At 47.1% G+C, this 13,613-nt stretch overlaps 1 protein-coding gene across 3 annotated transcripts in view; it reads left to right on the top strand.

Moving 5' to 3' along the window:
- The window catches only part of grm7 (glutamate metabotropic receptor 7), a 144,224-nt gene that overhangs the window by 51,819 nt on the left and 78,792 nt on the right, over window positions 1–13,613 (top strand). For all 3 annotated transcript variants that reach the window (XR_014874313.1, XM_085161394.1, XM_085161395.1), the window contains exon 2: window positions 5,851–6,067. Coding sequence is in view for 2 of the 3 variants with exons in the window: in XM_085161394.1 (XP_085017520.1) it covers window positions 5,851–6,067 (217 nt within the window). In the remaining variant the exon portion in view is untranslated. The remainder of the gene's footprint in view (window positions 1–5,850; window positions 6,068–13,613) is intronic.

Genomic DNA, 13,613 nt, shown 5'->3' with positions numbered 1-13,613 from the left:
TGTCAGCGCCATCACCCGCTGCTCCACTTTCATCCACGTTTTTATGGTGCCAAATTAGATCCTCGCTGATGAGGAAGCCAGCAGGCGGAGAACCGGCGAGAAACAGAGATGGGCGAGGAAGATTAGAGGAGGGAGAGGAAGAGGAGGATGAAGGGATGGAGGCTGAGTCAGTCGGTCTGACAGACTCCTGCTGGAGGTGAATCACAGTCAAGCTGAATGCTGATGGTTTACAAATAACGTGATAATAACAATGCTCACGCACAGACACACACAGTGAGTCAGGAAGTGACTGCAGCTCGTTGTTTCTGCTTCATTTAGCCGTCCGTCAGCAGGCTGGAAGAAACAGTGTGTTGATGAATGCATGCACGGCCCCGTGTGTGTGTGTGTGTTGCCTGATCGCACAAAATGAGCGGCTGTAATGAAATCTGTGATTGCTGCACCTCAGGCGAGCAGGGTCATTGTAATTAAGTGTGATTAGGAGGCAGCGTTTCTCGTTCTCCACCTCGGATTCACTCACAGAGGGGCGACTGCACCGCCTCTCCTCCCACATATGATACGTGTGCACGAGTGTGTGCACGAACGTGTGCACGAACGTGTGCACAAACGTGTGTACGGGCCTCATACGCCTCGGGTAGAACAACGGATAAGAAGAGATGTGAAGTGACATGGAAATAACTGTCTTTGCAGCAGACGTGTAGTTAACCCAAGTTTGTGCAGAGAAAACAGAAGGAGGGACTTTTATTTTGAAAAGTCACTATATATAGGGTCTGATTGGCCGCAGTTCTTACAGTCAGCCTCTTAAAATCCACCATAGCTGATTAGGGGAGGGGCTACTGCTTTGGTGACCTGGTGCTCAGCAATTATAAACCTGGAGGTCTTTTTGTTTTGTCCTCCACGCTCTGCTCTTTGTAAATTTTATGTCTTGTTGTGTGTTTGTCGTGTGTTTGTCGTGTGTTTGTCGTGTGTTTGTGTCATTGCATGTCAGACAGCTATGAGCACAAACATGGACGCGTCTGCATTAAATGTCTGAGGCTGAATAAAGAAAGCTAAACCCTGGAAGTAGACTGGCTTTCTCATTTCATCAGAGGTCAAAGGTCGTGGATTTAGCAGCTGTGTTTTAGGATTATGTTGCTATGCTGCAGTGTGCTGTAAGCAACTGTTTACAGGGATTTAAAGACAAACTTCCAGGCTGCGTGACGCTGGCAGCCTCTCAGCACAGCAACAGCTTTGATACTGAAACAACTGAGCTGTGACCAACATGGCTGCAGCTGTTCTTCCTCTCTGCTTTCAGGATTCAAACTTTCCTTTTTGCTAAAGCATATAGTTAGGGCTGGACCAGGTGACCCTGAATCCTCCCTTAGTGATGCTGCAATAGACGTAGGCTGCCGGGGATTCCCATGATGCACTGGGTGTTTCTTCTTCACTCACTATGTATTAACAGACCTCTCTGCATTGAATCATATCTGTTATTAATCTCTGTCTCTCTTCCACAGCATGTCTTTATCCTGTCTTCCTTCTCTCACCCCAACCAATCACAGCAGATGGCCCCGCCCCTCCCTGAGCCTGGTTCTGCTGGAGGTTTCTTCCTGTTAAAAGGGAGTTTTTCCTTCCCACTGTCGCCAAAGTGCTGCTCATAGGGGGTCATATGATTGTTGGGTTTTTCTCTGTATCTATTATTGTGGGGTCAACCTTACAGTATAAAGCGCCCTGAGGCGACTGTTGTTGTGATTTGGCGCTGTGTAAATAACATTGAAATGAAATGTGAACAGGAAGTGGAATCATGTAGTGGAGGAAGCAGAGGCATTTTTATGCTCAGCTGGATTTTGAGTGGATACGAGATGATCCCAGGGATTTGTGGAAATTAGCCCTCAGATCAAATTATCTCTGAGACCCTCGGCGGGGTTCCAGCGTCGCCGCTCTGGGCCTTAAGTAAAGATCATATCCTTCAGCCACAGTCTTTAAAACACAAACTGGCTACAGGAGCCCGCTGGGCCCAATTCAGCAGGATGGATTGTTTTATTTTCAGGGAGAATCTGTTTTACCCTCTAAATGTGCTGTTATCACAGGCACATCCTGTGAGTGAGGACTGTGTTATCTCACTGCTGCAGCTCAGGGAAACACGTCACCTGGTTTCAGCCTGAAATACAGCAGCTCTGTTCATTAGCGCGTCGAGCTTTTGACCTCCTGTGTTTGTTCCGGGTCTCCGTTTATTTGAGGATTTTTGTGTCAGTCACAGAAGGATGTGAGTGATGTGTTTGTCACGCAGGGCCTCTGCAGGATGTCACACTCACACACAGTTTTAGTCTTTAATCGTTGGCTTTTGGTCAAGATGACAAAACCCGTAAAGACTGATCAGAGGCGAAACCGACAAAACTAACAAATGTTCGAAGTGTTGCTGCGAGCAGAGAAAAACATGGCCGACACCAGTGACTAAAACACTTTGACCATGACGGCCTTCGCTGTGGTGAGCCGACGATCTCGCGAACAACGACTGTGACCGCTGATTACTCACAGGCGTCGCCACTGCGAGGAGATGCAGCGGCTCCGCCCCGCACCGTGGCAGAAACCTAACGAGTCGGGCTTGCTGATTGGACGACTGCGTCGGTGCCAGCTGTTGTCGTGTGTGTGGTTTTATCTTGTCAACGAGTGATGTGCTGAGGATCGGTGCACGGCTTCCCGGAGCATCGCACTGATCCAGCTGTCTGCACGTCCACGGCGAGGGCGAGCTGCTCGCACAGGGTTCGGTTACTTTTACAAGCAGCTGAGATGTGAGACTGATGAAGGAGGAGATGAAGATCGTGTGACTCTCAGAATAAAACGCTGGTCAGTCTGAACACGCTGACATGAAACACATCGTTTTAGATTCGGTTTGATGAGGATGAGGCCGTCGCTCAGAGAGAAATCCCTCTGCGTCTGTACGATGGCGCTCTCCAGCACGTCGATGTGCCGATTCAGTTCAGAGCCGCCGCTGCAGCAGATGCGGTCTGCTGGGTAATAATGGAGGGTGAAAGAATCTGTCAGCGAGGAGATGGTGACCTCCACAGTTCTCACACTCAGTGTTTAATGGATCTAATTCATGTTCAGCCCCGTTTTTAATTAGAAACTCTGGACGGGCCGGACGGCGTGCAGACGGCGTGCAGACGGAGCGCTCACAAATCTCACGTGCTCGTAAATGTCTTATTTTTATTCGAGGCAAAGATCAAATTCAGCTTCTTCTGATACGTTCAAAATAAAACAGATTAGAAATGAGCGATGCTCAGAGAGCACAGAGCCACAAACCAGCACGATTGGATGAGACGAATCCATGGAAACCTCCATCTGGGGTCTCTGCCGCCTGTTTGCTTTGACCTCTGACCCCTCTGGAGGTTCAGGTCTCACAAGGAGGCTCGCAGCGGCGCCGTCCTCCCACACAAGCGCTCGTTAATAGACATCAGCGGCGAGCAGAAGGTCAGTAAATCCGAGTCCTCTGCCGTCGTCGCGGCGCATTAATGTCAGATGGAAATGCGAGCGTGTCGGATCATCGCCGAGGCCGCCGCGCCGCTCTTCCTGCCTGTGATTGGCTGTTTCGTTTCCTGTCAGGGCTGCCGATCGATGCTTCAGCTCTCCCGTCATCTCTCTCCTCGCCTCAGAGGCGTGGACCGTCCTCGCCTCCCAGCTCACCTCGCCGTCTCAGATCAATGCTGGCCGAGTTTTATCGAAGCAGGAGGCGAAGAGGAGGCTCCACCCTCCACGGCCTCATCACACAGGAAGTCCAGTCATGTGATGTGATCCATACAAAGCGATTCACACTTCATAATAATCCTTCTTTGTCTTATTCTGGGCCCACAATAAGACAGGCAGCTTCTTTCTCATTGGCTGTCCCTCCTCAATACAGGAAGCAGCAGGTAGCTGATCCCAGCTCAGGTCAGTGAGGAACCCCCCCCCCCCCCCCCCACCAGGTCCCAGGTACTCAGTGACATCACACGGAGCAGATGCAGGTTTAGCAGGAACATCTGGAACAGCAGCACTGATAAAGTTTTCTTTGTGTCGTTTGCATGAATGATTTATTTTGAACATCAGATATTTTCTGGCCTGAAACCAAATAATGGAGCTGAAGTCAATTTGCATGAATTTGCATTATTGACGGAGCTTTTTTCAGTCATAGAAATATGAACACGTGCTGGAGGTGTTTGCAGGTGCTGAGCAGAGAGGCGTGCTCTGTGCAGGACGTGACCGTCACTGTGGAGGGGAAAAGGTCACGCCGGCCTGCTTTTGACGCTGCGAGCGTCCAGCTGTTTGATTTTAGCGTCTCGTGGACGTTCAGATGAACTTCATCAGCCTCTCAGACGGGGCGGTCAGGCAGAAGAAGGGCTGGTTTCTCTCTGGATCCTTTTTTTTGTCTTGATGGACACAAGGAATGATTTTATCCTCTGAAAGTTTGAGGATTTCGATGGCAGCCTATGATTTTATTTTACCTTTGAAGCATGTGTTCAGAAACACGTTGCCCCTGCGCGATGTAGGACTCAGTGACTCCTTCAGTTATCTGATGCTCACAGCAGCAGAAAAAGTCCACCGCCCTCTCTGAGCCTTTGTGTTCCCGGCTAGCCCATACAGACCTGCGCACATCTGCAGCACCTCCTCAGTGACTCCTTCAGTCACTGAGGAGGTGCTACAGATGTGTAGCACCTCCTCAGTGACTCCTTCAGTCACGGTTCGATCCCTCTGTCCTGGTCGTTGTGTCCTTGGGCAACACACTTCACCAGTAGGCGGTAATGGTCAGAGGGGCCGATGGCGCGATATGGCAGCCTCGCCTCTGTCAGTCTGCCCCAGGGCAGCTGTGGCTACAACCGTAGCTGCCTCCACCAGTGTGTGGATGTGAGAGTGAATGAATAGTGGCATTGTAAAGCGCTTTGGGTGCCTTGAAAAACGCTGTATAAATGCAATCAATTTGAGCTGTAAAACAAACGTGTTCAGTGCCTCATGTTCACGACTTCTTCAGTACAAAAACGATCAATAACTTCAGTTTTTATTAGCGACTGAACAACAGAACCAATCAGCGTTAATATTAATGAGACCTCGTTAACCTGCAGCTCAGGTGATGAACAGCCGAGCAGCAGAAGCTCATGAAAACATCTAAACATGTTAATAAAAGCTTTGAACATTGTTACAGTAATAAAATGTGGTAAAAGTGGTTTTATAACTCTTATTTACACATATATCTAATTATCATATTAATACAATGTGACATATACACCATAAAATACCATACCACCTTTATTTATAAAGCACTTTAACATAAAACCAGAGTTCACAAAGTGCTGTACATGCTAATAGCATAAGTAAAGAAAATTAAAATGAGATAAGATAAAATAAATAACTAAAAAACTAAAATAAATTGAGTCAATCCCTCTAATCAATGCCAAAGGCTTCAGCGAATAAATATGTTTTAAGAAGACTTTTAAATTGAGAAAGAGAAGAGGCCTGCCTAACATGCAAGGGTAGATCATTCCACAACTCCATAAAATGCTAAGAAAAGCATGAACTTTATAATCTACCAGCAGACAAATACATATATATGTAATTATTTATACGTGTGTCTACGTGAGAGCCTGGCGTGAACAGTCAAACGCTGTCACATCATCTTATCAAAGCTCACGCCATACGTGATCACATGACGGCGTCAGGTTGACGCTTACATGAAGTCGTTTTTTGAGATGACACGTGAACATCTGGCCTGTTTTTATATTCAGCTCATGTTTTGGTTCATGCTGCAGACTCATCTCGCCATCATGCAGATGTTTACAATAACCACCTGTCCAGTCACCTCCATGCTCCCCTCCTAACATGTCTCCTCCCACTCTCCTCCTGCAGATCCCTCAGATCAGCTACGCCTCCACGGCGCCGGAGCTGAGCGACGACCGGCGGTACGACTTCTTCTCTCGGGTGGTCCCTCCGGACAGCTTCCAGGCTCAGGCCATGGTGGACATCGTCAAGACCATGGGCTGGAACTACGTCTCCACGGTGGCGTCGGAGGGCAGTTACGGCGAGAAGGGCGTGGATGCCTTCATGCAGCTCTCCAGAGAGGCGGGTAAGGTCTGCACGAGCTGGTGATAAGCTGTAAGGTGGGGGTCAGGGGTGGGCTTAAAGCGCTGTTTTTACGCTTCTGCATTTAAGACAGGCGTCCAATCAGAGCGGTGTTGTGATGAGGGCGTGAAACATTTGCTGCTGTCAGCGCGGGCGTTTGACGTGACGTGAGGTCGTCTCTTTGGGCTGCAGGATGAAGGTTTCACTCGTCAGTTTAGGAGATTCCAGGTTGCTTTCTGAACCTGACCAATGGGCTCTTACCACCTGTCGCCTGGAAACGGCGTGCTCAGACACCTGTGGACTGTTTGTGGCCTGCGGCAGCTCGCGACACTCGACCCTGCTTTTACTAACCGCGTGCTGGCGGCGCCGTCAGACACTCGTCCTGCAAACACTGAAGAAGCCGAACAAACTGTTGAGGAGCTGGAGCGGCGTTCATCAGAGCGCGTGGCGCCGCTGATTGCTCTCTGAATAATCTCGCTGACATTTGCAGCCATCGGATGGCTCTTCACAGCTCACCGGTTAGGATGCGTCCTGACATTTATGCTCTGCGTTTTTTAGCGGATTATTAAAGGATGCGGCGCCGACGGGGAGCGTCTTTAACGCCAAACGGTTTCCCAATGTTTCTACATGGATGGAGCCCGGGTCATCGATCTGCGCTGGCTTTTGAACGGCGTTCGGATGAAATGAACGGCACGGCGGTCGTCCGGTGTCACCCGAGCAGAACTCGCCCTCTCATCTGCACCGCCGCCTCCTCTCAGGCTTAATCTCCCGCAGCCTCCTGGCTTCAAAGGGAATACAGCAATCAGCGGGAATGAGAGGAGCAGCCTCTCAGTGTGAGTCTGCAGGATGTCACTGCAGAGTCGTCACTATATTTAGGAAATATATAGAAACTGATGTAGAACAAATCCTGAATGTGTGATGGATGCTTGGAGCTCGCGGGTGGTGTTGCAGTGAGCTGCTGTTCCTGGTCCTGCCCAAGGTTATTATTGTTAACGAAAACTAACGAAATAACGAAAACTAGAAGTGAAAAAACATTTTCGTTAACGGAAATAAAAATAAAAACAAAAAAAGGAAAACTAACTAAAACTGGAATGAGTGTTCACAAAACTAACTAAAATTAACTGAATTTATAGCAAAAATGTGTTTAGTTTTCATTGATGTGTGCGTGTCATACAAGAGTCAAGGGTGAAAATGAAGTTTAGTTTCCAGATTTCTTTCTTGCTGTGTCTCATTATGCCAGCAGGTGGCAGCACGTTAGTCGAGTCGTCTGTGTCGCTGCTCCGTCCACGCGCAGAATCATGTCAGGAAAAGTCGGGAGCCAGAGTCCAATTTGGGATTACTTTGAATATGACTGTGTTTTGGATAAAGCAAGTGTCTTGTAGTGGAAACAGACAAATTATGAGGGACATTTCTAAAGGGAAAAAAATCCCACAAACCTTAAAGTGCACTTGAAAAGCTCACACAAGAAGGCTAACCTAGCTTAGCTTGAGAAGGTAAGGGAGCACACTCAACCCTCATCCCCAGAAACAGAAGCTAACCCCAGGCAAGGCAGCGTGATGCATCCCGAGACAACAGGACGGGGATATCTACACAACTGTGTGAGTCAATTACCTTCAAAAAGTTTATCAATTCACTTGAACCACAATTACGAACACCCGGTGCTGCGAGAGTTAATAGTGTCATTGGGGCCAAGATATACGTTTTATAGTTGCCTGGTATCAATGGTTGTTCATCTGCCTTTATTTATTTATTTAAAGAACCCATAGGTGGGAATGTGAGTTGTCTGTCTCTGCGTGTTAGCCCTGCGACAGACAGGCGACCTGTCCAGGGTGCAGTATGGTAGCTGGAATAGCAACATACCCAAGGATGAGCAGAATGACTGATATGATGAAACTGGGATTTTGTTACACTTAATTATTGCAAACACAACTAAAACTATAACTGAAACTAATCAAAACTAAACTGAAACTAAGGATTTTCAAAAAAATAAAAACTAAACTAAACTAGCAAACAATTGGTAAAAACTAATTAAAACTGATATAAAATTGAAAATCTGAAGTCAAAACTAAATAAAAATAAAAACTAATGAAAATTGCAAAACTATTAAAACCCTGATCCTGCCTGTGTCCAACCACGAGGTGCCGGCAGCAGCGTTACAGGAGCCACACAGCAGGCGTTAGTGTGAGCGTCTGCAGCTTAACAGTCACTTTATCCTTGATCCATCCACTTCCTCTTCCTGTCACATGACGTGCAATTAGTGACGCTCAATGGGATCATTTGCTGCAAGCACGTCCTCCTCTGTAGCCTGGTGGTGTATGTTGCCTCCACCTTCAGCAGGAGCAGGTTTCTGATCCTGGGCCCTGAGAGGTGTTTTGGGGGCAACAGCTGGCCCCGCCCACCGGCTGCTGCTGACTGAATCCTGGCCTGAGGCTGGCGCGCTGCTCTCGCTGTCGGACATGGCTGCTCTCATGATGTTTGTAACCAGCTGAATGTTTTGGTGATAAAGATCGAACCTCCTTAAAGACGCTGCTCCTGGTTGCAGAGGTGCTCTGTTTGTTTTCGGGTTTCCTCCACGCTCGGCTCGCTGCGCATCGCTAACAAACTCTCTCATTTGTCCAACTTTAACACTGAGTCAGCGCGCTGCTTTCAGCAAACACAAGTGAGACTTCTGCACTAATGAGCAGCATCTGAGAAAAACTTCATCCCAAAGCTGCTAATTCCTCTGTTCCAACAGAGAAACATTTAAACAGCCTCTAAAAATACTTGAAAGTAAAGAGACGAACTCATTAGGAGAAATATTAAAACCTGAAACAGGGATTCAGATACTCTGTGAGGAGCGTCGGGATCATTTACTCCTGTGAACCGGATTCAATTTATCAAGCAGACCATAAAATTAGCTCAGTGTGTGTGTGTGTGTGTTATCTGTAGATTAGTGAATAATCCAGAGAGTATCGATCGCCGGAGCTTCCTGTCGTGTCGGCCCTGATTAGCAGCAGGATCACTGCAGAGTTTAAACCAGTAACGAGCTTTCACACACACGCACACACACACGCACACACACACACACACACACACACACACACACTGAGGACACGGTGGATTGAGACACAGCCGAACTCCATAAACACAAAGCAGGGAGGTCAGAGCCCGACGCAGGAAGCTGACGTCTCGTAGCACGCATGCTTCCTCCTCTACCTCCCATAATTCATGGCGACACGTAATTGAAAGAAAAAGTTTTCATGATTTCATGAAAGTCACCAACAAACTGCCACAGATCTGACGTGTTCATTAAAAGTGTGTTTTTATAACCTGCTGATAGATTTAGGCTGTTAAACCCACAGCTGAGCGTCTCACCGCTGGAGGAACATCTGCTTCCTGTCGGCGTGGCTCCTGATGCGAACAACGTCTAAAACACTCTCACTCTTGATGATGAGTGTTAGTAATGTCTCAGGGAGCAGGACGGTCAGTCAGCACGTTGATCTGCCTTCAGTGACCGACTGTGTGGGACTAACTGGTCACCCAGAGGGTCCCACATGGACCAGTCGCTCTCAGACTGGTGAAGGTTCGCCTGTCTGTGCCAGCTGCCTTTCAATTCAATTCAATTCAATTTTATTTATATAGCGCCAAATCACAACAAATGTCGCCTCAAGGCGCTTCATAGATACAGAGAAAAGCCCAACAATCATATGACCCCCTATGAGCAGCACTTTGGCGACAGTGGGAAGGAAAAACTCCCTTTTAACAGGAAGAAACCTCCAGCAGAACCAGGCTCAGGGAGGGGCGGGGCCATCTGCTGCGACCGGTTGGGGTGAGAGAAGGAAGACAGGATAAAGACATGCTGTGGAAGAGAGACAGAGATTAATAACAGATATGATTCAATACAGAGAGGTCTGTTAACATATAGTGAGTGAGAAAGGTGACTGGAAAGGAAAAACTCAATGCATCATGGGAATCCCCCGGCAGCCTACATCTATTGCAGCATAACTAAGGGAGGATTCAGGGTCACCTGGTCCAGCCCTAACTATATGCTTTAGCAAAAAGGAAAGTTTTAAGCCTAATCTGGAAGCTGGTTCCACAGAAGAGGGGCCTGAAAACTGAAGGCTCTCCCTCCCATTCTACTTTTAAATACTCTAGGAACAACAAGTAGGCCTGCAGAGCGAGAGCGAAGTGCTCTAATAGGGTGATATGGTACTACAAGGTCATTAAGATAAGATGGGGCCTGATTATTTAAGACCTTGTATGTGAGGAGCAGGATTTTGAATTCAATTCTGGATTTAACAGGAAGCCAATGAAGGGAAGCCAAAACAGGAGAAATATGCTCTCTCTTTCTAGTCCCTGTCAGTACTCTTGCTGCAGCATTTTGGATTAACTGAAGGCTTTTCAGTGAGTTTTTTGGACATCCTGATAATAATGAATTGCAGTAGTCTAGCCTGGAAGTAATAAATGCATGAACTAGTTTTTCAGCGTCACTCTGAGACAGGATATTTCTAATTTTAGAGATGTTGCGCAAATGGAAGAACGCAGTCTTACATATTTGTTTAATATGTGCGTTGAAGGACATATCCTGGTCAAAAATGACTCCAAGGTTCCTCACAGTGTTACTGGAGGCCAAGGTAATGCCATCCAGAGTAAGAATCTGGTTAGATACCATATTTCTAAGCTTTTCAGCGCCGAGTACAATGACCTCAGTTTGATCTGAGTTAAGAAGCAGAAAGTTAGCGGCCATCCAAGTCTTTATGTCTTTAAGACATTCCTGCAGTTTAACTAATTGGTGTGTGTTATCTGGCTTCATGGACAGATAGAGCTGGGTGTCATCTGCATAGCAGTGTAAATGTACGCTATGTCTTCTAATGATGCTGCCTAGGGGAAGCATGTATAATGTAAACAGAATTGGTCCTAGCACCGAACCCTGTGGAACTCCATAATTAACCTCAGTGTGTGAAGAGGACTCTCCATTTACATGCACAAATTGGAGTCTATTAGATAGATATGATACAAACCACTGCAGCACAGTACCTGTAATACCTACAGCATGTTCTAATCGCTCTAATAGAATATTATGGTCAACAGTATCGAATCAGCTGCCTGTATCCTGCTCATGTTAACGTCACTCGCCATCTCATCACAGACGGACAGCGTGACCCGTTTTGATTGATTGATTGATTGGTTGATTGATTCATTGATTGATTGATTGATTGGTAATTTATTTCAAACATGTAAACAACCCGTTCAGTCACTGATGGATCTTATGGCTGTTTCGTCGCCATCTTGATGAATCCAAGTCACTTTGAAGACAGCAGCTGACCGCAAGTGGTCTCAGACCGGGTCGCCATCTTCAAATTGATCGTTACCAAGGCGACAACCACGCTCCCCTCAGTGTGACCGTGGGCTGATTCTGCTGGTCTGTGAACTTCCAGAGATTCCGATGTTTGCCGGGTTTCATGAGTCATCCTTCAGGAAGTCATCACATGCAGATGTTTGCTTTCTTATAAACCGTGAAGCAGCTGTTTGTGGCGTCTGTCCCTAATAAAGAGGCGTGTTTATTAATTAAGCTGTGCAGAGTAGCACACAGACGTCTGACGTTAGCCGACGGAGCGTCTTTATTTCTGCTGATGAAGCGAGCTGGAAACGTGTTTCTCCCGCCGCCGCGTGTGACGCTCTGCACATGTTCGCAGATTCGTCAGACTCAGAGCTGCAGCTCGACCTCGTCGGGTTGTCACGTGATGCAGCTTTAATTAAGATTAAATGAGTGCCGGCCTGCAGACGCTCATCTGTGTGAATAACTGAAACAAATAAAGAGTGAAGTGCACACGTGAGGAAGCTTTCCTGTTATTCTCTCAGTCAGCAGGCCCGTGAAGACAAACGCTGCCAGATATTTGTTTTGCAGAGTGCTGACGGAGTAACGGCCCCTTAATACCGAACTCTGAACTGGCAGCTCGCAGCGGGAGGACCAGCGCTCACCGATATCTGCCTCCAAGCTCGTGGGGAAATTTCTCCCCCGCGGCTGCTGTTTGCTTCACTTTAAAGAGATTTCATCTCCGGGTCTGTGTAAAATCCATCTGACCTCGCAGATCTGCAGATTTATAAACGTGCAGCGGCTCAGGAGCAGATCTGCGATTGCTTTTGTGATTCACAGTCAGCTGTGTCACACCTTCATGTGCATTCATACAATCAGCTGTGATTTCCACACTAATACGTTTTCATTTGAAAACACAACTTTTTCTTTTGGCTTTTTGTCCACACTCAGACGGCGTTTTGAAAACGCTCTCCAAAGCGGATACATTTGAAAACGCTGTTTTGGCGTCGCAGTGTGGACGGCGAGAACGGAGCTTTTTGGAAACGATGACGCATTTTAGTCATGTGATGCAGTCATGTGACCAATTCAACTAAGACGGCAGACGGATTGTACAGCAGCAGTTTCGTTTGCTCTCAATTGTGATGGCCCCAGATTAATATCAGTGCTACAGATAAAAGTCGGTGCTTTTCTTCGACATTTCGAACTTTTCAAAGAGCAGGAAAGAAAATGCACAGCAGACAGAAATTAAGCAGGTCCTACATTTTTTTCAAACGTAGGACCTTTAAAAAAAGGTCTACGACTTTAAAAAAATGTCAAGTATTGAAAAGCGAAGTGTTGGTAAGAACCAGCAGGGGGCGACTCCTTGCCGTTGCACTGCAGAGCACCCCCTTGTGTTTTTGCTCTGTAACTGTCAGCCAACACCTCGCTCATTCCCGCCTCTTGTCCTCCTTGAATTTTGACGTTTGTCTTCTTGTTTGGTCGGTGACACTTTGTAATCACTGTGCTTAATAAAGTGTAAAACCTGTGATCTGCTCTGTGTATAAACCTGGCTGATGGATATGATACAAGCTGTGGTCAAAGGTTTGGACAGCAGGCCCGTCACAGCCTGCAGGTGTCTGTGGGCAGGTGGCAGGCGCACTGCTGTAACGGCTATAACAGCAGCTTCATATGCAGGAAGCTCGATGATTCTTCCTCAGGAGCTCGTTCCTGGTGTTTCGAGGCTCCACTCGTCTCCTCCGTGGTTTTAATGGTCGTAGAAGTTTTTCTGTTCAGTGATTTATGTGCGTGTGTCCTTCAGAGATCAGCAGACAGACTCAATGTTTTTATTTCCATCGTTCAGACCCAGAGCAGCGCTCACGGGGAGATTGTCTGAATGAAGACGTGTCTTTGTTTCCCGCCGTGCTCTCTGAATGCCTCCTTCATGCGTCTAATGTTCTGTCTCCTTCCAGTTTGCAGCAATCACTGTCGTCTCTGCTGCAGGATGATTTTTTCCTGTTGACGGTTCATCTGCTTCCTGTTTGTATCCGTCCAATTATTTTTTTGCACCCTTACAGTTTGAGCAGTCGGTGTTAAAAGGACTGTTTCTCCCACACTCGTCTTCAAATTACAGCTCAGGTGTGGCTCTTCAATGTAGTGTTCATTTCTTTATTTATAATGGATGCAGTGAAGCAGGGAGCCTGAAAAACATCCGGATGATTCTGGTCTGAGAATAATTGTCCTGAAAGCTCCACACGAAATGATTTGGATAATAACA

This window comes from Neolamprologus multifasciatus, chromosome 5, assembly GCF_963576455.1.
Source record: "Neolamprologus multifasciatus chromosome 5, fNeoMul1.2, whole genome shotgun sequence".
Classification (NCBI taxonomy): Eukaryota; Metazoa; Chordata; class Actinopteri; order Cichliformes; family Cichlidae; genus Neolamprologus; species Neolamprologus multifasciatus.
This window is presented reverse-complemented; position numbering and strand designations above follow the sequence as displayed.